The sequence below is a fragment of the Zingiber officinale genome, chromosome 2B (genome assembly GCF_018446385.1).
Source record: "Zingiber officinale cultivar Zhangliang chromosome 2B, Zo_v1.1, whole genome shotgun sequence".
NCBI lineage: Eukaryota > Viridiplantae > Streptophyta > Magnoliopsida > Zingiberales > Zingiberaceae > Zingiber > Zingiber officinale.
In genome coordinates, this window is record NC_055989.1 from 113584568 (window position 1) to 113612530 (window position 27963).

The 27963-nt window shown below is 34.4% G+C and overlaps 1 protein-coding gene across 2 annotated transcripts; it reads left to right on the forward strand.

Moving 5' to 3' along the window:
• Nucleotides 1-46: 46 nt before the first annotated feature.
• On the forward strand, nucleotides 47-27564 carry LOC122046844 (coiled-coil domain-containing protein SCD2-like). 2 transcript variants are annotated; one of them, XM_042607747.1, is made up of 16 exons: nucleotides 47-208; nucleotides 576-651; nucleotides 848-889; nucleotides 966-1028; nucleotides 4884-4933; nucleotides 5022-5049; nucleotides 5582-5656; nucleotides 5767-5877; nucleotides 5980-6040; nucleotides 23078-23194; nucleotides 23304-23425; nucleotides 23591-23660; nucleotides 24379-24420; nucleotides 24728-24768; nucleotides 26350-26476; nucleotides 27134-27564. In XM_042607747.1, exons 1-16 carry the CDS (start codon nucleotides 126-128, stop codon nucleotides 27229-27231), a joined length of 1206 nt encoding a protein of 401 aa, XP_042463681.1. In that variant the 5' UTR covers nucleotides 47-125; the 3' UTR covers nucleotides 27232-27564. The 2 variants fall into 2 exon arrangements, with proteins under 2 accessions (XP_042463681.1, XP_042463682.1); XM_042607748.1 differs by having other exon boundaries at nucleotides 68-208; nucleotides 587-651.
• Nucleotides 27565-27963: the final 399 nt, after the last annotated feature.

A 27963-nucleotide genomic window follows, 5' to 3' on the forward strand; every position in this document is an offset into this window, starting at 1 on the left:
CGCATATCATGCTAATGCTGTTATTTTTTAAAATTGATTAGCTAGGTCGGAATGTCATTGAAACAGCTCCAGTTAGTCGCTCTATATCAGTCGGCCGACCAACACTACGAGTTCCCAGTGCACCAATGATGCCTCAAACTAAAACAACAATAACGACCCCCTCTTCTATTCCAAATATAGATCCTGCAGAGAAACAAAGAGATAAGAGGTAAAATGGTTGCCTTTCCTTCATTTGATATAAAGCACCAGGGCTTGTAAATTCATGTCACATTATGTAGTTCGGTGGTCATTAATTAACTACCTGAATAGTTTGAATTTAATTTCATACTTTGTTCTTTGATGGTGGATGTACCTGCTACTCTGCAACATTTGTAGACGTGGGAGGAAGCAACACTCCTTTACTGTTTACCAGAGCAAAAATCGTGCTTATGTAGTCTCCTAAATACATTCTTGAATTGGTTGGTTTTAAGTCTTCAGTTACTTTAGAGCGGTTATATTAATTTCTGATAAGTTATTGCAGATCATATAATATGTTGTGCTCTTTTGGTTCTGGTGGTTGTTAATCTATGTTACAGATTTTTTCCAGATATGAGGCATGTGAAAACTAGGGAGCATGGTGAATTGCGTGAGGCCTCTGCGCTTCAAGATAAGGTACTTCATCTCTGTCATATCCAAGAAAATTATTTTTGCTGGAGTTATACAATGTAAATGCTCAGAGAAGGCTGCTCTTTCATGCTTTTTTGTCAATTTTACAGAAGAGAAAATTTTGATCAATTTGAATGGTTTTAGTTGCAAAACTCATCTTTAATGGCATTTAATATCAAGACTCATTTTTGTTGACTTGCAGCTAGATATGCTAGAAGAAGAGAACTACAGCCTCCTTGAAAAGGTTTGCTATTACCAAGTTTTTGTTAACAAAGTCACGCTTATTTGCTCTCTTTCTGGCATACTTGGGGTTTCTACAGCTTCAACTTGCTGAGGAGAGATGGAAGGAAGCAGAGATCAGGTCTCGGGAGCTTGAGAAACAGGTTGTGGATGATTTTTTTCCATGACAAGTTTGCAGGAATTAAGCCTTTTTTGGTTATCTTAACCCTCTTTCTTGTTACCTCATTCTTTATCCTGTCAGTATGCAGTTAGGCATACCTTTTATAACTAGCATTTCACAATTGCCATTCATTTGTGCATATTACACCATTGTGGCTGATCATGTAGCCTTTGGCAATTTTTTTGGTTTTTTGCTTGCATAAATATCCATAAAGCTATATTGCCTGTCTAATTTTGGACGTACCGCTGGTACTGGCACAGATTCTGACACTAACTACTGAGATTTTAAACCTTGTGTACTAGCTAATTTTGCTCATCTTTTTCATTCAGCTTCCAATCAGTTTTATGTTTGTGGAACATCCATGGTTCATCAAATTTCATAAAATTTTTCTAAATTTCACTGTCATATACATCACTTCACTTTTCCTAGAATTTGTAATTGTTTGCGTAATTTTCAAGTCTCTTGCATTATAAGTTCACAGCTGTTGCAGCCATATTGTGTTGTTTTTTTATTGAAGAATCAGGATAAACCTTATGTTGCATTTAAGGTTTTGTTTATTGCAACCATATAATCACAGAATTAGAATAAAACTGCTTATGGCGTTAAGGCATGCCAACATTATGTTGAGCACTAAATATGCATCCACTATGTATCATAGCTAGTCTGCGGACATATTCAAGGGCCCCTTCTGTGAAATTTAGATACATCTTCAACAGAAACGTGCATTTTGAATAGACCATAGTGACTTTCAGCCTTGCTCATGTATGCTCCAGATCATAGAAATCCAGCAAGGTGCTAGTGTGCAAAGGGTTAAATGATATAGGTGCATGTTAAATTCTTGCATGCCACATTACTCTTGGTTGGAGTAGTCAGAATCAGATCATAGATGGTGTCCCTAGTTAGTCTTGCTCAATCTGACTTGAATCTTGTGTTATCAGGCACAAATTTCATAGCAACTGATTGTCTAATCTTTGATTAAACTACGGGTCAACAATAAGTTCTATGTTCATTTATTGAAATGAATTGGCCCCCACGGGTTGGCGCAGTTGGTACCTGCATGAGTGTTTATTCCAGTAGGTCTTAGGGTCAATTCCTAGCAGATGCAAAATGTCTGGTTGGATGCCTGCTATGCTAGGGCAAAATGCCCCCCGTGATTTATTTGCTATATCTTGCTATGGGGCCGGCGATACTAGTCGCTTGGGGTGAGCGATGCCACCTTTTGCTCCAATCTATTGAAATGGATTGATCTAAAGAGCTAGTTCTTGGAGGAAATGATGCTCCCAAGTGGTTGCGTTCAAATAAGTTGTTTTAATGTGTTTAGCAGGGTTTAAATTAGTCGTTACTTGTATTTCTATATTTTTGATATGTGCAAGTTAGAGCACTTAAAGCTTGCTAAGCTAGTTAACTTAGTAGAGTTGAATGGTTTGTGCTCAATGGTTCGGAGGTCTCTAAAGAGTCTTAGAATTTTAAAAGGGAGGACACTCTAGGGCAAGCATTGAGTAGTTGTGGATGCACCATGAGACTATAGGTTTGGTGATTCTAACATCTAGTACAAAGTGAACTTTGAGGCAACGAGGATTAGATGACATTAAACAAGCTCAGGGAAGTTGGTGCATCCGATTGATCGGAGGCCTAGTGAGGTGGATTGTAGAGCAAATAGCATTTAATGATTGCTGATGCGATCATGAGTTCGTAGGTTCAATGGCCCAAAGGCCTAGTACGAGGTGAACTCGAAGCCAATTTTATACTAGGCTGGATGCCACAATTTTATACTCTCTTGTCACTGGCATAAGTGATCTCTCTTGTATGACTTATGCCACCCATTTGAAGAGAATCATACTCTGTTAGCATTCGATGTGCTTTGGCATCTACAAAATCATGCCACGATGAATTTAGCTAATGGTTGTTAGGTATAATGCTTGTTAAATTTTTGTTACTAGTATCTCTAGAATTGTAATTTAATTGACTATGTAATTGCTATAGTCTTACTTTTAGTAAAAATCAAGATAAGTAGAGGGAGATCAAAGGAGCAAGGTTTAAAGTACCGACCTATGTCAATTAGTATGGGTAAAATTTACCAATCTGCTCGTCAATTGACATGTGAAATGCTTGACATTGACATCAAAGTTATGGGAAGAGAGGGAGAGAGAAATAGAAAGATAGATTGAGGGAGAGGAGAGAAGTTAACCTGAGAGAGGGCATGATAGGCAATAGGTAGGGTGAGTAGGGAGGCTATTGTAGGTGGCGAGTACTTTAGGCGGTGGGAGCAACAGGTGCGTGTGTGTGAGCCACAATGACTATCGGCAAGCAACAGGTGGACAAATGATCCGAAACAGAAGTGAGAAGAGAAATAACTTATAAATGGAATTACTTAATAATTCCTAAATTTATAAAATATAACTAACCCAATTAAATACGGTTGAACCAAACAATGCTATATAAACTTGATTTAGCTTTAAATAAATTAAAATAAATCTAATTTGAGTTCCGTTTGAACCTACTTGATCTTAATTGACATAATAAACTTTATTTAACCCTAACCAACTTCCACTCAATACAAAAGTCAAAAAATTAATTTCATTATCTTAATTAGTTATCTAAATTGTAAATAACAATTCAAAATGCCAAATTTAAATAGAATAGAATTTGGTATATGATATTGGTGTAAATCTTTTGGTATTCTAATTTTTGTGACCTCAAAAGAGATTGAGAGAAATTTTGTGAGCAAGCGATAAGAAAACTATGATTCATTGAGATTGTGTCGAGCTTCTTGTTTTCCTTTAGGTCTTTTCTCAACTTTGGTTTGAATGTTAACAAATAACTACCTTTTGACACGACATTTTAATTACATTTTTTTCGTTATTTTTAATTTGTCACATTGGAATATCATTTAAGGTACATTATGATTGCAATAGACATGAATTGATTGGAATATTATCATAAAAATAATACTTCATCCGGTTTGCCCAAATCGACAAATCTGCCTATATAGACAACCCTAGTTCTCCCAATCATCTCGGTTTGCCAAACACATCTTGTTTGCCTCTTCTTACTGTTGGACATACTCGATTCCTAGCTGTTTTTGGCTCAACCTGGATTGAAGCTTGTGTTATGTTGTGCAAGTTCTGATGATAATATCCTTGATTAAAACTTAGATCACCTAAAATTAGTCAAATGTTTCTCTTGAAATAATTGATCTGGAGAACTAGTAGCTTTTACACAATAACTTACAGAGACCATGTATCTTTAATTTCTAATGTTTGTTCCCTAGTATTCCCTTAGATCTTGCAATTTGCTTAGTGCATCTCACCGAAAAGAATTATGTCATCTGATTCAAGCTATTATTGGCTGGCTTGAAGCTTGTGCTATCATGTGCAAACTCTTACTTGATGCTCTGCCTCTTGATTAAAATTCCAAGTTGCCATTAATTTCTATTAAACCTTTCTACTTCAGCCAGTGACAAGAGAGTCTCCATTTAGTTTGAAAGAAGATTTCAAACATGACAATGCATCTTGTTCAACAAGTGATTGTTAAAACTTACTTTGTTGAAAGTAGATTCTTCATCCTGCTGACGGTGGGAAATATGTTTTTCCCCATGTTAAATCATCTCCAGAGTTAGGTTCTTGCTGATGTGAGATGTGTATTTTCTGATCCTAAACTGTCCTCTTTTTCATTTCTTTTTTACCATTATATTTGTGTCATTGCTCTATGCTGGGAAAATTGAAATCAAATCATTATTGCATTCTTGTTTATGGTTCTACTTAACTCTTCATGTCTTTCTTATTTAGCTCATTGCTCTTAATAGTTAGACTATTCTTCTTAATCACCATCGCTATAGGTTACAAATCTCGGTGAAGGAGTGTCTTTGGAAGCCAGGTTATTAAGCAGGTAGATTTTGAGATGGTACTGACTCCATCACAACCTATCTGTTTTCTTTCCTCTTGTATCACAAACTAAGATGATATGTTTATTGCAGAAAGGAGGCAGTGCTACGCCAAAGAGAGGTAATAAGAGTCTGCACTTCTTGAAAGTCATTGTGACAAGAATATGTTAGTGCCAAGTTCAATGAACTTCAGAAAAAGGTCTTTGAATTACATGTTTAGATATCTTGCTTATGAACTAGAATTGCAGTAGTTTACTTTGCTTGGTGTGTGAGAAAAATGAACAGACTTCTCAACTCTCAATTAGGTTTCTCGCTATCAACAATTTCTAATTATAGCTCATGATCCAATCTGATGGAACAAACTATTATGATGGCAAGAATTCTTCGGTCATTATAAACTTGGGGTTGCAATAGAACATGATTTTTTTCATTAATATTTTGACATATAGGTGATTACAGAAAAGAAATCTGATGAATCATGTAACTGTATTCTATGCTGGAATAGAATTTCCAGAAAGATTATTCTTTTTCCCCCTCTTTTCTAACGTTTCCTTATGTCCTTAGATTTTTCTGTATTCCAACCTTTTTGTATTAATACTTATTCAACCAATATTAGTTGGATCAATAAATCTAATGTTTGTTTGGTATATTAGGAAGCTTTAAAGTCTACTATGAGGTCAACGGATGATAAAAGTGAGGAACTCATATCTCTTCGTCAACAGTTGCAGGTAACAAGTATCATTTATCATCATTTCCTTTTGTGATAAACATTTTAGTCAAGTGATTATCTGAATTTCTCCCTGGGTGATGTTTGATTGGGATTTGCACCTTGATAAAGTTTGCAAAAGATGAGGTTACAACTGTTGCTGATCAACTCAGAGGTGCTGAGTTGGAAGTAAAAGCTTTAAGAAGTATGACCCAAAGAATGATATTAACCCAAGAGGAAATGGTATGCATTTCCATTATAAGTTGTTTTTCCTTGGAACATGTTTTATGCCAAATATATAATGATAAATCTGACCAGTTTGTTTGATCAATGGTTAAATTATAGGAGGAGGTGGTTCTCAAGAGGTGTTGGCTTGCTCGATACTGGGCATTAGCGGTTCAATATGGTACTTTCTATTTACAAAATATTTTACCTGGACTGTTGGAAAGTTACCTTTTCACTTGTAACATGAAAAGTTTGGTAAATTTATCTTTAAAAGGTTTAGTATCAACTATTGAAAAAATAATAATGTTAACCCCTTTCAAGCTTGTGAATCAGCTCTATAGAAACTTATAGGCTAATTCTAGTAAAAATTACACTCGAGTCCTTAAGTTTTCTTAATTTATAATTACACTCCATAAATTTCATTTTTCTACCATTGGTTTCATATTTTTCATTACCCTCCCTTCTCAATTTTTAATATCATCTTCCAGATTTCATTTCGCTCCTTATAGATTTTAAATTTTCATTTCATCCCTCAGAAATTCAAAAGTTGTTTGTCTTTTCTAGGCATAATATTCATGTTCAAGTTTTATTTCATTCCTTAAGAATTTTATAAGTCACTGCTTTGTCTTTTTTGAAGGAGATATATTCATCTAGTGCTTCTTAAATTGTGAGAAAGATTATGTTTAATGCATATGTTTTGACTTATTAATTTGAACATAGTCCAATTTTCAATCTTAAGGACTCACTATCATTTCAAGGAACATTCAAGTTGTCCTCTTTCTATAGGTTGCATTTTGACAGTGTTGACTCCTACATTCCTAGATGTGATAGTAACCTCTTATTAGATCGAGTCAATTGTATATATCTCTAAACAAAAGCACCTATAGATACATAGTTTGTTGTAAAGTATTTCTAGAGATTGAAGATGCTTGAATCACTGAAGATGAGCTTTGACAGTTGTCCCCAAGCTACGATACTTGAAGAAATAGAGTAACAACCACACGATCCAACTAGAGAGGCACCTCTACTTTGCTCCTTTTTTATCTACGTTCTTGAAAATTTTTTAATTTTAGGATATTGTTGTTGTCATTGCTTGCTTTCTCCTTAGTCAAGCTGCATTCTTTACTTTTAATGACTTGACCCCCTTCTCTTGTTGTGCCCTTGTTGTTTGCTATTTTTTTTTTTTTTTGCGATTGAGCCTTTGGTATATATATATATAATTTTTTATAAGCTAAAGCTTTGTTATGCTCATTTTTTTGAAGTATTCAAGCTCAAAAGGCCGATCATCTTGCAATTATGTTATGCATTATTGCTTTATGTTTGCCTATTTTAGTTTATTAAGGATGTCCTGTTGTATTTTTTTTCTTGTTATGCTAATATGTTTGCTACTCTCACCTCTAATTCCACTTTCCCTAAACTATTCTCATTTCCATTGCTTTAAATTTGCGTAATCATCATTGGTACTGTAGCTCCCTTGCTACCATTGATATCTACCTATTACTATTTACAAATCGAAATTCATTTTCTCATTCTTTGTTGGTTAGCACGAGTAAAATATCATTCTACAAATAATACATAATCAAAATTGAAACCAAGGTTTAAAAGTTTCATTTTGAATTTAGGATAGACAAAATATCAATGTCATCGTTCTTGACTATAGTGCCGATTAGCATTGAAGGGGGAGTAGTTGATATACCTTTTTTTGTTGTTAATTCAGGTATTCGGACCCTTACAAACTCAACTATTAATTCAGAAGCGCTCGCGATAGTGCACCTAGTGACCTCGACAACCCTCCCCCATTGTAGAGTTGTATATGCTTGTTAATTGTGTAGTCGAACTGTGCACCGTGCACAACCGCTCCACCAATTAATAGCCTTCTTGCATGCCTGAGCTGGGTATTGAACAGTGGTGCTTTGTGAATCCACCAAATGTCTTTCTGCTGCACCATGCCCGAGGGGTAGTTGCTATATCCTAATGTGGTAAAAGGCGATTTGTTCGCCCTTGCCAACCCGTCCCTAGGCCAACACGAAAGAGGTAAATCACGAGTGACTATTAGCCATTAGTGCAACAACCAAGGCATGGGGAAAGGCATGCTTGGACATGCCGAGTTTTGATCTCATGACCTAATGTGGCAACACTTCACACCTAAACCACCGCACCGCCCTGAGGGGACTGGTAATTGCTATACCCTAGCATCATAAGGAGGTGGAGAATGGAGCAATTGCTATATCCTAGCATCATGAGGGAGGTGGAGGAAGAGACACGTTTCAAAGTTTGTCTTACATGACCCAGCTGAGTAATGAACCGTGGTGCTCTATGAATTCACTAAACGTCTTACTGTTGCACCATGCCCTAGGGGTACCTAGTTAGCCTCATTGACTAGCCCTGATATGACCGGTCCGACCCCACGAAATTTTTCCATCGGTCATCAGGGTAAATCGAGAAGCGCTCGCAGCGGGCAGCCAAGAAGCCCAACATCCTTTGGTTGCACGCCCCATGTAGTTGCTATATCCTCGCATCATGAGGAGGTGGATAATGGAGCAATTGCTATATCCTAGCATCATGAAGAAGGTGGAGGAAGAGACACGTTTCAAAGTTCGTCATTGCCCTTACATTATAGAAATTCAACCTTTGTCAAAGTTTCCTAGGTGGTAGACACACTAAAGATCTTAACAAGTGTTAACATCTTAGTGCGGGAGAAGAAAAGAAGTTTTGCATGCATTGAAACAAAATATTAAAACTGTGTTGAATGCTGGCAACAGAATAGTGGGAAATAGAGAAGAAGAGAAGAGAAACTAAGGGAGAGAAGAGTACCATGTGGTGGTGAGTGTGATAAGCGTGGCAGTGGGCAGAGGGTGTAATGGCAACGACAAGTGACGAGATGGATTGAGAGAGGAGCAGGATCATTGAAGAAGAGGGAGAGGCATGGAAAGAGAAAGGAATTATATATAATTTTTAACTTATTTTTAAAACATACTACTATTCTGATTAATAAGATTAAACTGAATTATCTTATATATAAACTTGGTTCAATTTTAAACTAACCAAAATAAATTCTAATCGAGTCTAGTTTGAATCCATTTGATACTAATAACCATGTCTACTTGATGGATTCCACCTAGCCCTGGATTCACTTTCATGCAACCCTAAAACTTAAAATATTAGTTGTATTCAGCTTAATTAATTATCTAAAAAATTTAAAAAATAATTCAAGAGAGATTTTGTGAGCAGTCAATTAGAAAACCAGGGTTTAGAGAGTTTCTCTTCCTCTTATCATTGATTTGAGCGTCATGGAACAACTGGAGTTTTATATAATGCTTTGATTAAATGAAACTTTATTTAATTAAGAAAATAATTTATTTATTTAATTTTATTAGAATATCAGTGAAAATCTAGAATGGTTGCAATCGGCATGTATTGTCAGATTATTATTATTATATAGAAATTCTATTTGATTCAATTTTAAGGTATAATAAGATTTTAAAGTTGAATTTATTTTATCAAAAAAAATTAAATGCAAAATTTTCAAACTTGATTGAGTTGAATATGAATGGAATTTTATGTTTTTATTTTTTTAAAATTTTATACTTATAAAATTAAATAAATTCAATTTAAAAAATAAAAAATCTAGTTAAACCTAAAATCTAATATTTTACATTCAAAATCTTGAATCTCTTTATTTTTGTTTCCATGCTAATAATTGCAATTACGTGAAAGAAACAAAATCATAAAATTTTATTTAGCTTTTGTCAAACAAAATACCAAAAATAAAGGGATATTTAGGCCCTATTTACTTGGGAGGACAAAATAAAAACTATGAAAAGATTTCTATGGTGGAAAACTTTCTATGTCTACTTCATGAAAAATGGTAAATTATTTTCTTTTGTTTTGTTTACCTAATGGGTAGATGACTTTACGAATTTATGTACCATAAATTATTTTGATCACTTTTTAGTACGTCCACATTGGGCAGAATAGAATTTCCTCCCACCCAACTCCTTATGCAATCGAATTTCTCCTTGTAAGAGAAAGAAAAGTAATTGGGTAGAGAAAAAGTACAAGGAAAGATGTAAGATAATAAATTTCTTGATATTTTGGTTTGTCCATGAGATATACAATTTATAGAAGCATTACAGTGCTCGACCAATAGGCAGATTAATAAAGGAGCAATACTTTGTTAATAGATTAATAAAGGAAAGATTTATTCTAATAATTAATGTGTTCTAATGCTAATTTGATTTGGTGTAGTCATGCTAAATAGTTCTCTTTTACCCTCGACAAACTCAATGAGAAGTCTCTAATGTTTAGATTGATTGCTAACTTGTTAAAACACTGTCTAGATAATAACTTAGTGAAGATAACAATAATTGGATCATTTGTAGAAATAAGAGATAGATAATTGTTTAGTTGTGATACGTTCTCCAACAAAATGAAAATTAATTTTCACATGTTTTGTATGTGCATGAAAGATTGGATTTTCTATAAGATATGTCGCTCCAATATTATTGCACCAAATTTTTGGTGTAGTATATAATGCAAGATGAAGTTAAGAAAGAAGTGATTGTGGTTAAATAATTTCAGACATTGTATTGGTTGTAGCTTTATATTAAGTCTTAGTGCTTGAATGATATACTATAAGTTATTTTTTCGAATTCCATAAGACAAGGTTTCGTCTAAAAAATATTGCATATCCACTAGTAGAGCGTCTATCTTCAGGAGACTTTGCCCAACCTACATCACTATAGGCATGTAAGTCTCGAAATGATTGACGAGATAAAAGAAGACTATGTAAAATAATACTTTTAAGATAATAAAGTATTTTTTCACACTTTAATTTTATTCAGTAGGAGTATGCATGAAATATCAAGTTGTGTGATAGTAATGTACCGTAAGACTCCAACATTGCTTCGATAAATATGTAGATCAAACATAGCTGGAGAGGATAAAGTTGTAAAGAAATTGTTTACAATAATTGGTATGGAGATCAGACGCTCTCCATCCATTTTAGCTCGTTGGAGAAAACCTTCATCATGTGGGATAACTTCAATAACGAGAAAAAATGAGCATTATCCAGATCTTGAACAGGAAATTATTGATTAAGAAGACTTAATAAAGTTGTGATGCCCTTTTAATCATTGTTGGTTATTAAAATGTCATCTACATAAATAAGGAAAAATATCATGGATCCATCATTGTATTTGTGGAATAGAGAAGAGATTATCTTTGATTCAGAAAATCCTTGAGCTTGTAACTAGTTAGATAAACGATGAAACCATGCACGAGGAGCTTGTCGAAGACCATATATGGATTTCTTGAGTCGACAAACATGAGTTGAAAATTGTATATGGATGCACAACTACATAAATAATCCTTCTAGTGGTTGGAAATTATCCATAAATATAGTTTCCTTAAGATGAAATTGTAGTGGTCAGTTAATAAATCCTAAGTGGTTGCTCCATAAATACAGTTTCCTTATGATGACCATGAAGAAATGTATTAAAACGTCTAGTACATGTCAATTAGAACTAATAGCTACCGATAACAATAATCTCACATATGTAATTTTGATGACTAGGCTACGGTGTCATTGTAGTCAATACTTTGTTGTTGACTAAACCTTTGGCTATAAGTTGAACTTTGTACCTTTCAAGAGAACCATTAACTTGATAGTTAAGTTGGAATACTCATTTAGAGCCCATAATATTCATAGAGGGAGTGCACGGAACTAGTCTCCATGTTCCGTTGTCAAGAAGTGCATCAAATTTTGTAGTCATTACACTACACCAATTTGGATCCTTGTTCACTTATGAAATATAAGTTGGTTTAACAAATTTTGAAGATACCACTTAAGCTTGTGGAAGAGGATCTTGGGTTGTCATGGGTAGACATCATGCATAGATGTCACTTAAAAGAAGTATGCATCGAGAAGCATCTTCATTAGAGTCATTTGCTAAAGAGTGTGAGGAAGTAGGTTGGGATTGTGAAGATACGATATGTGGCACATCTGACGAAGGAACTTGAGCATTTTCTTGATTGGATGATGTAGCGAAGGAATCAATAGCATAGGCCCTAGAGAGAAGTGGAAATGGAGTTAGACCTATAATACCATCGCTTTCGATATTAGCAACATTTCTAGTCAAAGGAGTCAAATATCTAAGGTCTGGTACAATGTTAGGTGGTATCAAGAAGGTGCTACTTATATCTGGAGGAGAGATTGAAGAAGGTGCTAAAAAAAGAGAACAGAGACTCATCAAAAGTAACATGCCATGAAATATATATCCGTCTAGTTAAAATATGCAAGCAATGATACCTATGGTGTAAATTGCTATAACCAAGGAAAACACATTGTAATCAATGCGAGTTAAATTTGTATTTAGAGTAAGGGCATAACCATAGATAACATAACAACAACCAAGTCTTTTCCCATTAGGTGGAGTTGGCTATATGGATCTTTTTACGTCATTGGGTTTTATCTCCTATTATATCATCATTTATACTTAAATAAATTTTATCTTATTTTATTGTTACTAACCAAGTCTTTTTTGTCTTCCTCTTTCTAATTTGATATGTGTATTTGTCATAGTTTCACATCGCCTAACTGGAGCATTTATTGGTCATCTAAGTACATGTCCATACCATCTTAAATGTGTCTAGAGTTTTTCCTCAATAGATGCAACTCTGACTTTCTCTCTAATGCTCTCATTTTTTATTCTGTTCATCCTCGTATATCCACACATTCACCTTAACATCCTCATCTCTGCAATTTTCATCTTTTGCTCATGTGCTCGAGTCATAGGCCAACATTCAGCATCATATAGCATAACAAGTCTAATCATTATTTTATAGAACTTCCCTTCAAATTTTAGAGGCACTTTATGATCACATAAAACACTCGACAGTCGACACTCCTCTATTTCAACCATCCTGCTTATATTCTAGGTAAGACATCTCTCTCAATCCCTCTATTATTTTGTAAAAATGATCCTAAATACTTAAGACACTCAATTCTAGACAACTCGTTATCTCCTATCTTAACAATTGTCTCATTACATCTAATATTGCTAAACTTAAATTTCATATATTCTGTCTTACTTTACTAAGTCTAAAACTTTTTACTTCTAGTATTTCTTGCCAAAATTCTAGTTTAGTATTTACTCCTTCATATATCTCATCTACCAAAACTATATAATCTACAAACAACATATGCTATGGTACTATGCCTTGAATATGTCTAGTGAGTTTGTCCATAAATAGTGTAAAAAGATAGAGATTTAGAGTTGATCATTGATTTAATCCTATCTTTATTGAAAATGCTTCAGTTAATCCGCTTAAAGTCTTCACTTTGGTTGTTACATCTTCATACATATCCTTAATTAGTTCAATATTATTGGTGTAATCAGCCTCTAGGGTTTCGATGTTTGACAATGTATCTAAGTCTGATCAGTTTGACTAAGGGTTGATCCAAACAGGACTTGATGTTTGGAAGTAAGTCTAGTCAGGACTAGATGACTAGTAAGGGTAAGTCCTAATCGAAGGTTAGGCAGGTGAAAAGTCTATGAGTGATTAGTCCTAATCGGATCAGCACGAATGGAGGCACCCTAGGTCATCAGAGGCGCCTCGAATGTAGTATAAAAGAGGGATTCAACCAGCTCTTTTTACATAACTTTCTACAAGTCTTCTAGCTCTCTCTACTGCACCGTCTCTCTGCTACCACTCTGCTACGACTCTACTACGACTAATTGCTATAGACATATTGACACCAAGCTTCGTTCTTCAACTACATTTTCATGTCAGTAAAATCAGTGTTTTTAATTAATTTTCTATTATTCTTGCATAAGAAAGTGTAGCTTGTTACACTTTCTTTTTTTGTAACCGAGGTTTGATTTTTAGTGGATTGCCTAATCGATACAGTCCAAGGGATCGTGGGCTTTAGAGTAGGAATGATCGAATGTTTCGAACCAAGTAAAATCAACTCACATACTTATTTTTCACTATGCTTTTATTACTTAATTTTTCCGTTGTATACTTAGTTTTTCGATAAATTTTTAAAACCGAAAAGAAAATCTTTAAAACAAGATTCACCCTCCTCCTGTGTGTTTAAATCCTACAAATATATATTATGCTAATACCTCTCTTTTCTAGAATTCTCTATATAATTTTTCTTGGGACTCTATCATAAGTTTTTTCTAAGTTCATGTGTAGATCTTGTTTTTACTCACGATACTTTTCAATTAGTTGCCTGAGAAGATGTATAACTTCTATTGTCGACCTTCCAGGTATGAAACCAAATTGATTTTCGGTAACTGTGGTTTCCTTATTTTTTTTCTATTACTCTTTTTCAAGGTTTTATGGTATGACTCATTAGTTTAATACTCCTATAATTTGCACAGTTTTATACGTCTCCCTTATTCTTATATAAGGGAACTACTTACTCGCCATTGGTCAGATATTTTTTTCGTTTTCAATATCATGTTAAATAATTTTGTAAGTCATTCAATACCTAGACACTTCTATACCTCTATCGAAATATCATCCGATCTAACAGCACTGTGCATCCCATTTAAAGCTTATTCTGTTTTTGAAGTTTGAATTCTACAATAAAAATTTAAATTTCTATACTCCTTTAACCTACTTAAATTACCTAAATTGAGTTAGTCACTTAAACTTTTATTAAAAAGTTGATGAAAATACTCTTTTATTTCTCTGTCATTTACTAGTACCCTATTACATTCATCTTTAATACATTTTATTTGGATAAGATATTTGATCTTCTTTCTCTCACTTTAGCTATTTTATAAATGTCTCTTTCCCCTTCTTTTGTATCCAATTTTCGATATAAAAAAAAAAAGGCAGCCCGGTGCACGAAGCTCCTGCCATGCGAGGTCCCGGGGAAGGATCCATTGTACGCAGCCTTACCCTGCTTTTTGCAAGAGGCTATTTCTAGGATTCGAACCCGTAACCTTTTGGTCACATGACAACAACTTTACCGTTGCGCCAAGGCTCCCCTTCCAATTTTCGATATAATCATTCAAAAGTTTTATTCTTTGCTTCATTCACTACTTTCTTAGCCTCTTTTTTTCTAGTGTATATTTTTTAAAGTTTTCCTTATTTTTACAAATATATAATTCCTTATAAGCTGTTTCTAAACTTTTTCTCTTGTACTTTCTCATTTCACTACCAAGATTCCTTGATGGTATATATCCCTTTGACTCACCAAGTATACTCTTAGCTACTATTTTTAACTTTGATACTATCTTATATCCTGTCATATTAGAGCCACCGTATATTCTATCCTTTAACTTCCACCACTTAATTCTAAGAGTCATATATATTTTCCTTCTATTGATACTATATTTGAAGCTTAAATCCAACACTACTAACATATGTTGGGTAGTTAAGCTTTATCTAAGGATGACCTTGCAATCTTTATAAATCTTTCTATCCCTCTTCCTAACCTTAAGAAAGTCAATTTATGATTTATTATTCCTACTTTTGAGTTTGACCAAATGTTCTTCTGTTTTTTTAAACAATATATTAACTAATATAAGGTCATATACAATCGCAACATCTAATATAGTTTTCCCTTCGTTTCTCGTTCCAAATCCATACCCTCTATGTACCCTCACATATTCCTCATTTTTCACTCTGATATATCTATTTAGATTGTCTCCTATTAAAATCATTTCATTTAGCGGAATGTTTTGTAATACTTCATCTAGGTTATCCTAAAACCTTAATTTAGTAGCTTCATCTAATCCTACTTGAGATGCATATATGCTAATTACGTTCATAGTTTCTTTCACCACTACTATCTTGAGAGTAATAATTCTATCATCTTTTCTAACTACTCTTACAACTTCATCCTTTAATGAACTATCTACAACAACACCCACTCTATTTCTTGTTTTACTCTTTTCTTATACACCATAACTTAAAACCTGAGTTCTCTATTATCTTTGTCTTCTCGCCTACTTATTGTATCTCTTGTACACACAAAATACTAATTCTTCTCCCTATCATCACATCTACTACCTCCATTGATTTGTCGGTGAGGGTTCCTATGTTTCATGTTCCAAATCTTATACTATTAGTTTTCCTATAATATTTGTTCTTATCCAACCTATGGTGTAAGAACTCTTATTTATTTAACACGACATCCAAGTTCTCAGGAAGATATAGCAGTCTTTGCCGATATATTACAGTTGGACCCTGCAACATAAACTCTTATATATTTGACACTACACCTGAGTTTTGGAGATATAGCGGTCCTTGTCGAGACGTTATAGTCGGAACTTGCAATGCGATCCTTCTAAGGAACAACTGAGCATTCGCATAATAGTTTGATGGATTCATTCATTGAACATTTCCCTTAGTTTTAATGCTGGCAGGCAACCTAACACAACCTTCCTTTATCCGGACTTGGGATCGACCAAGACTGGTTCGTCATGGGCGAATTTTTAATGCTCGATGGCAACCTAACGTAACCACGGATAACATGCACAACTAAAAATTCAATTCGAAGGAAAGTGTAGTCAGAAGTATTAGTAAGTTTTTCTAAAGGACACTTATAATTGAACAATATGGTAGGAAGTCAATTTATTAGATATACTGTAGTATTAACGACTTTAACTATATATCTATGTTTTCTCTAGCCATTTTGCTTTGTAGTGTGAGGGTAAGAGACTCAATGAAAAATTTCACAAGAGACAAGATAGTGATGGAGAGTTTGATATTCGCCTCCCCAATCCAAATAAAGAGAGAGTATTTTACGATTAAAACAACGTTTAACTTGTTTTTGAAAATGATAGAATGTCTAATAAATCAGATTTCTTTCTCATATGATAAAACCAACTATATTTACTAAAATGGTCAATAAAGGTAACATAATATAAGAAGCCTTGGTTAGACAATATAGGTGCAGACCCCAAACATCATAATGAATTATTTCAAGTCGAAAATTAGAAATATAATTGGATGAAAAAAAAGGATAACTTATGGCTTTTAGGTTCTATGCAAGCTCTACATGAATAAGATGGGGAGAAGGTAAAGGAAGTACGTAAACCATACCTATTAATGATCGATTGAACAATGCGAAAAAAAGGATGACCAAGACGAGAATGTTAAACTGATTTGTTTGTGTGTTTACCAATAAAGTCTTTGATTAAAAAACTTTGAAGATAATAGAGGTTATTTTTTATTCTATCGTGAAACAAGGTAGTTTGTATCTAATCCTCTATCTTTTATAAAATAATGATGATGATGAAATTCAAAAGCGACATTATTATCAAGACAAAACGGACGTGTGGAGATCAAAATTTTAATAATAGATGGAACATAAAAGATGCTGCGCATGTGAAAAGTACGATTAGATAAATGAATGTATGTGTTTCCAAGATTAGTGATTTGCAAACTTTGGCCATCGTCTACATGCACTGTATCTGAGCTATAGTACGACATTACTTCTTCAATGATATCATAGTATGATGTGATATGATGAATTGCTCTGGCATTAATATATCATTCAATAGATGAAAAATTTGGTGGTTTACTTAGAGTAGGCACACACAAGAGTACTTTAGGATAAACTTGTGAAATAGTAGATTGTTTTAAAGTTGCAATACCACCAACGAAATTTGAGTCAAATGTTATAGGATATTGAATACCAATATATCCAATTCTGAGACAAATTTGATATCTTCTCCGACTATTTGAGCAATTGAATCTTCTAGAGAAATGATTACCAATATGACCAACTATGCGATAGATTTGACATGGTTCTGAACTTTTTGCTTTTGGTCATAATGTAGTTGATTATTTGACATCAAAAATAAATAACTTATTATCCTCGATAGTAGTAGATCCAAATTAGGAGATGATTATGGCTTTCGGCGACGGTGGTTGCTTACTGTCGCTAGTTGAAAAAGAGGGAGAAGGTTCCACGATAGGTTCTGGAATCAAAGGTGATAATTGGAAAGGGGATGCCGACACTACGAGAATTAGAGCAGAAGAGGATGGTGAGGTGTTTGACGTGAACCTCTGGGGTGGGCGGCGAAGATGATGCTGAAGGAGGCTTGTAGATGTGACGAGCCCGAGCTGAAAGCTGAAGGAAATTAAGGGTGACAAGATGGGAAAGCTAATATCATGGCGTCTAGCCTTATGGCTAAAGAGATCGACCGATCGAAAAACCGAAGGAAACCGAGGGAGACTTAAGGTAGGGAATCAATAACCAAAACTTGGTAGTAGATGAAGTTGCTGGTCTTGGTGAAGAAGAAGAATTAGGGATGTTGTTGCTGGTGCGAGGAGGAGTGTAGCTTGTGGCGGCGGTAGACGTAGAAGGAAAAAAAGTTCACGGAGAAGAGAAAGTAATGACTTTGATACCATGTAAGAGAAAAGGTGTAAGGGTATACAATTTATAGAAGCATTACAGTGCTCGGTCAATTTACATATTAATAAAGGAGCAATACTGTCAATTGATTGATTAATAAAGGAAAGATTTATTCTACTAATTAATGTGTCCTAATGCTAATTTGATTTGGCACAATCGTGTTGAATAATTCTCTTTTACTCCAAACCAACTAGCAATCATGCCTCGTGTAATAAATAGCTGGCGACAACCCCCATACAATATTACCTTACGCAGCCTTGGACAAGGCCCCGTGCAAAGTCGCCTTTAGTGGCTACCGTTGGTGGCCCCGTGTGAGGTCACCTCACATAGCTTTGATGACCTCATATAAGGCCGCGATTATATTTTTTTTTTTTTTTTTTTTCATTTTCTCTTTCGTATCATCTTTCCCTCGAGATTTATTTTGTCTTTCCTTTCCCTCACTTTCCCTAGAAATTTGTTTCCATTGTGAATTGCTTTCCTTCCCTGTTCTAGCTTTTGGAGCAAACAGAGGGGTTAATGGTAAAATTTTTTTAAATATTTCTCAAACAAATTTCATATATAATTTACATAACTCTAGAAAAATATACGTTAATTTTAAACAAAATTACATTTTCAATAAGTCTCTCAGGCATAAAAATTTAAAATTGCTCCAATATTTGAGAGTTTGGAAGCAAAGGATAGCCTAGTTTATAGAGTATTGGGGAAAATCACATTTTTTATATTGTTCATTCCAACATTCTATTTGCAAAGTTGAATAAATTATAAGTGTAACCATTATAAAATGGAAAAAAAATATAATTTACAAGCAATTAAAGCCAAAATTTAAAATTTAATTTATTGCAAATATTATATTGAGGAGACCAAATTAATCAAAGAATAGATGGTTTATGTATTAGTTGCAATTTATATTATGTAAAATTAATATGTTATTATTAGTTACTCAATTAAATAAGTATTAAAGCTAGTGAAACTCTACAATATGTTACTAAAAACCGTACAAAGAAAATTATTTGCTTTGCATGTATTGCTTTTAGTCTTGTTGTACCTCCGCTTGATTGAGCAAAATTTACCTGGCTTTAGGCAAGAAAGAAAACATAGAAAGGAAAAGGTTGGTGATAATTGGCCAAAGGCAGGGGGCACATGTGTAAACTTTGCATGAGGCTTCTGTTGTAACTGACCAAGTTCAACCACACCTTGGAGATCAGTATTGGAGGTGAATATTAATGAAGGTCATGAAGTGGCGATCACACAACAGACAATAGGCATTAGGAATTCAATATTATTCAATGATTGTAAAATATACTTTTAAACTCAGAACTTGGTCCAACTTGATTTTGGGTCTAAGTTAATCCAAATTGAAGATTGATCTCACATACCATGTAATTCTAATTTCATCCATTAAGCATCTAATTAGATTTTAATTGAAATCAACTAGGTTCAAATTTGATTCTATATTCATTCAACTAGACCTAGACTCTATCAGTCAGCATGGTCTGCTGGTGATTATCAGTGTTGAGTGTTGACATAATTTGATACTAAAACTGTATCATTCAGGCTTATACCAAAATGGAAATTGAAATGAAACTGAAATTTTAAATCATGTGCGATGGCTTAGCTACTTTCTTGGTTTTACATATCCTGTAGTTCAATAATATTATTCTCTCTTAGAGGAAATATGTATTAAATTCATTGGTAGAAACTAAAATACATAGTTGATTTGACATCTAATTTCTTCCCTGTCAAGAATTATGGTTTCAAGATGAGGAGTTTGGTGATCCTTCACAGTCCTTCCAGTTATTTGAAAGGTTCATCTCAAGGTGACGAGATGAGGTTAATCCTTTGTTGTTAGAATTGACATCTTGTTTATGCAACAATAATTTTTTTTTGTAATGAAGATGTGTGTCGCATAGATCTCCAGCCAAGGATTTTCTTCACTAAAAAGATGGGCACATAGGTATTGGGTCATATATGGAAGCATACTATGTTGGAGCTTTGGTGATTGATGTTCTAGCATTGCACTATGTTGGTAAAAATTTAGCCATGTGGGGAAATAAGAAACAAAATATGTTGTTTGTTCAATTGCTAAAAATATAATGCTATGGTTCAAAAAGCTTGTGAGACATCATGGCAATTTTCATTCTTGGAGCAGCTTGCACTCATTTATGCATATCGTGTTATAATCAACTATCTACATGGCCTAGGATACAAATGAGTAAACAAGCATATTAAGTTGATTGTCACTTCAATATGAACGGTACAATGACTAAGACCTCCACTCTTTATACCAAGTTTAAAAATTAACTTGTTTTTGTTGGAACCCCATGGTATTTTTGATGTGATTAACCAGGTTAAGTTAGGTCATGTTGTGTTTGACCCTTGTGTCTAAGTGTGCAGGAGCTTAGGAACACAAGAAGTCGAGCGGAAGACACAGTTAGCAAGAAGGATGGCACGGGAAGGGAGTCGACGGACTCGATGCATCCGAGGGACGAGGTGCTGTGGAAGAGTACACCGGTGGACAAGAAGGACGTGCACGACGTTCCGAGGGACGAGAAGCCGGAGCGGAAGCCTGCTCGAGGAGAAGATCGGAAAATGGGTCTGGGTGAGCCCTATTTCAGATGGTCGTGATCACCCAGGCAATCAGAGCAGTAGAAAAGCGAAAGGAGGCTAGAATTGTTGCTGGAGGCGCCTTGAAAGTGAATTGAAGGCACCCCTGCACCTTCACTGTGGAAGGCCTTCCATGGCTGGAAGACGCCTTCGATGAACAGTACGAAGACGCCTTCCAGCCTTATGGAAGGCGCCTTCGATCATGCTAATATTGTTGTTGCCAAAGGATAAAGCTTTATCCTTTGGTGCCTCACTGGAGGCGCCTTCCAGCCCTATGGAAGGCGCCTTCAAGCCACGGATAAGATTTTCCAGGGCTATAAAAAGACCCCTGGACTTAGGAAATAAACAACTCTTGTAATCATTTCCTAGCAACTGAGCTTTTCAACAAGTGTAAGAGGCTTCTCCACCTTCAACGAAGGAGATTTTCTTTTAGTGCTTTCACTGGTCTTGGATTAATAACCACGTAGGTTGTAACCAAGTAAATCCGGTGCCTCGTCTTTAAGTTGTTATTTTCATTTATTATTATAGTTGCTTTTAATTAGAGTTAAAAGAACGAGAAAGGTTTTTTTTATTTTTTCAGGCAATTCACCCCCTCTTGTCGGCCTCGTTGCGTCAACAATTTTCTTAATAAGCCACTTACTCTAGACACATTTCTCTCTCTCTTTTTTTTTTTCATATTGTGCATGATTAATATAGGTTGACAATATAAGTTATACATCTTAGACAATTGATTGAAAAATATTAAGAAAAAAAGCAAGACTTACATATGATGTTCATTAATCTCGAAAAAGCTTATGATAAAATTTTAAGAGAAATTATGTAGAGAATTTTAGAAAAGAAATGTGACAGCGTAGTTATATTGAAATAATCAAGGATACATATGAGTATATAATGACAAAAGTGAAGACTCCAAGCGGATTAATTTATTTTTTTTTTATAAAGATAGCTTAAATCAAGGATCAACTCTAAGTCCATATCATTTTACACTAGTCATAGATAAATTCACTAGACACTTCAAAAAGTTCAAAACTCCTTACCATAGTACATGTTGTTTGCATATGACATTTGTTTGATCAATAAAAACACGTGAAATAGTAAATTTTAAGTTCGAATCTTGGAGGGTAACATTGGAAACAAAATATTTTAGATAAAGTAGAGTAAAAACATATTATAAAAAATTAAATTTGATAGTAGTAAATGTAGCAAAATAATTATTAAGATAGAAAATGATAAGTTACTTGTAATTAAGAGCTCCAATATCTAGTTTTGTTTTTACAAAAGGATGGAGGGGGTTCAAGCAGGATGGTTGAAATGGAGGAGGGCGTTATATGTTCTTTATGATCATAAGGTACCTCTAGAACTCAAAGAGAAGTTTTATAAAATGATAGTTAGAGCTGCTATACTATATAAAGCTAAATGTTAGGTTATAAATCGAACACATGAGCAGAAGATGAAAGTCGCATAGATGAGAATGTTAAGCTAGATGTGCAGGCATACAAGGATGGGCAGATAAAAAATGAGAACATTAGAGAGAAAGTCGGGATTACACTTATTGAGGGAAAACTCTAAAAAACGCGTTTAAGATGACAGAACATGTACTCTAATAAGTGTTCCAGTTAAGCGATGTAAGATAATAACAAATACAAACATTAATCAAGGAAGAGGAAGATTAAAGAAGACTTGGTTAACCAATCATAAAATATAATAAAATCTATTTGAATATAGATGATGATATTGTAAGAGAACAAGCCCAATGATGTAGGTGGTTGACCCTACTTAGTGGAATAAAGATTTGGTTGTTGTATTGTACATGATTAATATCTATTCTTGAGCTTAATAAAGTGTTCAATATTATGCCACATTATTATAGAATTTAATGATGTGATGATTAAGAAGAACCTCATTCCTTTTAGTAGGTGGTTCCTTCACTAAACCACTAAGCTGCTCTTTTTTTTACCTTTTAAGTCCCAAACTACTATTGTCTATGCTCCAGTTAGTGTTAAAAAAGTCAATACAATAATGGTCATTGGTCATGCATGATCTTGTTTTATTCTCTTTACGTGTGTTACTAAACTATATAAGGTGTACAATAACTCCTACCATTTCAACCAACTATTTACAGTCTCGTTTCTTGAAGCTTCTAAGATACAATTCTTCTACATTGAGCATCATGCATTTTGACTCCTTTCTACATTTAGCTATTTATTTATTCACCTTCTACATTTGCAGGAATATATCCAGAAGTTGCAACAGCTAAGAATGAGTATTGGTCCTCATTAGCTCCCCTTCCACTTGAGGTTGTCACTTCTGCTGGGCAAAGAGCAAAGAAACAATCTTTGAGCAATGGCATGTCATAAAGTGATAGAATTATCAACACTGCTGTCATGTTTTTTTATTATTTTTATGAACAATAAGATTCATAGCTTTCCTATGAATTGTTATCATATTTCTGTAGGCTACCTTGAACCTGATTGGAGAAATAAACAGGGTCATGATATTAGTGATACAAACGCAGAAGGAAACATAGAAAACATGCTTGCAGTAGAGAAAGGTCTAAGGGAACTCTCTTCACTAAAGGTCTTGCTTCATTTTCTTTGTTCAGCACCAGCTTTTGACACCCCTTTCTCGGGTTTGTCTTTGCGGACAGCTCAATGAAGAAACTAGCTTCTTATAAATTCATAGTTCAGTGTTGTATTTTCTCTTCACTCTCTCTCCAAGTTATTGATAGTCATCAATCTTTAGGTTGAGGATGCTATTGTTCTTGTGTTGGCCCAATACCGCCGTCCTAATTTACTTCGACAAACAGCTTCAGGTTTCCCTGTTCTTTTATACAGATTTTTTGTTGTGTAGTTTGTATCTTCTGAAATCTTTACCTTTATTCGTCATATTAATCATAAAGACAAATAATGACTATATAAGTATCTTAAGCCTGTGTATGAATTGTTCTAAATAAGCAAAAGATTCATTAATTTCTGTTAGACTTGGATTTCTCATGTCTTCTCATTTCTGTGGGAAACCCAAATCAAAATATAGGGTGGCTTACCCCATAAAATGAAGTAAATCAACTGTGCAGAGGGAGATTGAATGAGACAATTCTAGTTTCTCCCTGTCAATTGACAAAAAAATATTTATTTGAAGTTTTAGTTTCAACTAATTTACAATGTTCTGATTGTTATCTGATATCATAATGGATTTTGGATCTTCAGACCATTGACTCTCCACATAATTACATATTTGTGATGTTGAATATCCTTCTGTTGGTACCATACATGCATTGTACATGCGTGGGTTTGAGCAGCAAAGTGTGCAAGCCAATCCTTTTTCATATAACTCTACCTTTCTGCAATCCTTAATTAAATAATTCAGTTTTTAGTCTTGCCAGTAGTTGGATAATGTTTGAGACAACCAAGACCTGTCCCATTGATTTTTTTCTGAACCTTCTAGATATTAGTTAACTGCAGATTTTTCATCTTTCCCCTTTGTTTTCTCATCTGCTTATCTATGGCTAAATCCTAATTTTTCATTTGCAGACATAAGATCACCTGGTGATCCAAAATTCATGGAAGAATTTGGTAAGTATTAAGTTGTTTTTTTCCTCAATTTCTTTGCTTTTGTAGTAGCCTTACCATTGTGACACCGCCATATAACCTTACATAAAGTTTAATGGTAGGATAAAATTCACTTTGCCGAAAAAAAATAGTTGGAATAAGTCCTTGTTTCACATCAATTCCCAAATTGTACAGTTCTTTTGCAATATGAACTTCCATCATTTAGCAACTTTGCTCATGTTTTTCTAGTAATATGTACTTTAAATTTTTCCTCAAGTTTCTTAAGTAATCTAGGTCTTCCGTGACACCATATCACAATGTTCCTTGACAGAATTAAGCGAAGAAGAAGCAGAAGATGTCTTGTTTAAGCAGGTAACAGTCACAAATTTTCTTTATGTCTACTATTTATATATATTCTTAGTCCACTATTTACATATATGTTTAGCGTTAATATTGATGGGTACCATCATTATATCCTTTTTCAAGCACATATAACTGTATCAAATTGCTCTTCAATGCTTCTTTCATTCACATTATGTTGGCTACATTCAGCTGCAATGTGAAACTCCTGTTTTTGCCCGTACATTTTCATGTTTTGTGAATCTGTACAATACTTGGAACTTTGGACTGAACATGAAGCTACTAACATTATTCACAAGGTACTCTACTTGCCTGGCGTGAGTTTTTATTAAATTATCTCTAATTCTAAATAAAAAGTGGAATTCCATGCGTAGTTCTTTGGTAGTTTACAGAGACGATCTGAAGATGATTTATCAATCAGAATATGCCAACCTTTATTTAGGGACTGTTCTTTGCTTCACTTATATTTTTAGGGAGGAGTGGAAGGAAACCAAAGCTAATTTGGAGTTGAAATTTCAACTTTCTCATCAATCATGCACGCTTGAGTTGCAGGTTTGAAAGGCTAATTGTATTACCTCGATTGAGATTATCTGGTCATATACTAGCAGGTTTGAGAAGAAGCAGGTTGGATGTATCATTACCGAAGAGTACTTGGGAGAGTATTTAAGAAGATATCCAGAAGGAAGTTGAAGCTTCTTTAGACATCAATTAAATTAAGTGGCTATTATAACAATTTTGAGACGATCCATATTCAGTTGCCCGTCTAATTGAACTGATTGACTTGTGAATCACATTGTCATATTAGGATACAAGCATGTATCATTTTGAGCTTTGTTTAGAACACAATTTTGCACTGAAATCTGCTTATATGATACTAATATTCCTGTTTATATCGTACGCCGGAACATTTCTTGCTAGTATTGTTGTACCAATATTTGTATTTAGCTAGTAGGGTTGTAAATAAACCAAATGTTCATGACCAATCTTGATATTCAGCTTGATAAGTGTTTGTTTATGTTTGTTCAATTTACATAAGGTTAATTAAATGAACAAGTTTGACAACTCATTAAACTTAATAAAAGAGCTTGAACACAATAAACTATTCATGAACAATTTCAACTAATAAAGCTTATGAATCATGTTTATCAACAAAACTCTTATCAAACTTATAAATAAACAAAAAAAAAAGCTCTCAAAATGAACAAATATCAAGCTCACTAACCAACTAAATAAGCTTAAAAATGTAAAAATTTTAAATTCAAGTAAGCTTGAATTAAGAACTTGAGAACATCTAAATGATCCAAGTTCAAGTCAAGCTTTAACCAAGCATAAGCACGGAAAGCAACAAACTAGGCTAAGCTTAAACAACTATTTCAAATACTTGATTTATTTTAGGCTTGACTTGTCTTGACTTGTCTCGGTTACCTTATCAAACAAACTTGAATAACACAAAACTGACTCAGTTTGACAAATTAGTTTACAGCCCTATTTGCTAGTATTGTCTGCACCAGTACTAATATTTCTTAATACTGTCCATGATTATTGCCATACTATTCAGCTATCTTACACTACAAGCAACTATTATACCTGCAGTCGTGGCTTACATACTTCTGGAGAAGATCAACAGACCATGGCATTGAGGAAGATATAGCTGAAGAGCGTCTGCAATTTTGGATAGACAGCATTGGCCAGGCGCCTACACCACAAGATGTTGTTGATGGTATATTTTTCCATTTGCACAATCACCCTCTTTTCTCACAGAAATGAAAAATATCAGAGATTTCTAGGTCTTGTTTTTCATGTAAGAGCTACCATTACTGATTTGGGGAAATTAGTACTTTCAAATTGCATGTATAGACATGAATAGTAGTTCCGTTTTCCTACTTAATTGATTGTAGCATGCACGCTTTCATATATCTATGGCAACCTAAAAAATTGTGTGCACGGCCGCACACATAGCATCACTTTTAGTTGACATTCATATTACTATTAGCTGGAGGTTAACATCAATACATACCAACATTGTTTCCTTTTTCAAAAAGAAAAAGAAAACTAGAACTACTACTACTAGTTTCTTGGATAGATGGCAATGTCAGATATAATGTAATATTTCCAAACAATCTTTAATACATAAAACCACTTTTATACTAGGCTAAGAATCTGTCAACCCTTGATTTCTTGATTGGTTGTAGTAACACAATGGTCACTGGTAACTGAGATACGCTCTAAGACCCAACTGGTTGGTAGTAATATACTGCTGTTACAGTTGACATACCCTTGCTAATTGATTTCCGTTACAGAGGCAATTAATAAACAGGAATCTAGATTTGTACCTTATCTTACAGGTTTCTTTCTTTTCTCACCTCTTTTCCTTCAGTGGAACGAGGATTAATAGAACTGAGGAAGCTAGGCATCGAACAGCAATTGTGGGAAGCTTCTCGTTGGGAAACTAATACGGATCAAAAGCCTCGCTGAAAATTCATCAAATACACAACCCCAGCACACCAGTGTCAGATGATTGGCTTTCAAATCTCATTTTTTCTTGTTGCTTCAGCTTTCCAAAGCACAACTATCCTTTTCAAAGTTTTAGTACTTCAAACATCATCCAAAATTCTACTCTTTTGATTTATTTACATAGAATGCAACAACCGAATGCATTATTTTTTACAAACTTACCCACAGGACATGATTCCACTGTGCATTGTTTTTACAGCAAGAACAATGGTGCAGATAAAATTGTGCCTCAATATCATATTAATTGTTACAAAGTTCAGATTCAGTTACGGAATGAAGCATGTGGTTTATCAAGGTGTTTTACTTTTGATGCTCTATAACAGTTACAAGTTTGATTGAGAAAAATAACTGTCTTCCTTTATGCAATAGGTGTACACTTTAAATTGATTTTTATACTTTTTCACACTTTCATTCTGACTTCTGGTAAAGAATGGTCAGTAAACGACCAAGTAAATGCGAGACCACGAATAAATTAGTGTGTGACAAAGAGAGAATCGCAGAGATCGAAGCGATGGGAAGAAGATAGATATGCTACCGCATGCATTGCCGTGCCCGTATCGACAAGCAAATCGAATCCAGCAGCGAATCCAATCCAGTAGACTGAACCTCGCACGGTGTGAGTCTGCTGCGTCGCGTCGTATAGTTGGAAGCAGAGGGGCAGAGCGAGTGTCGTGTCAACAGAGAGGCAAACTC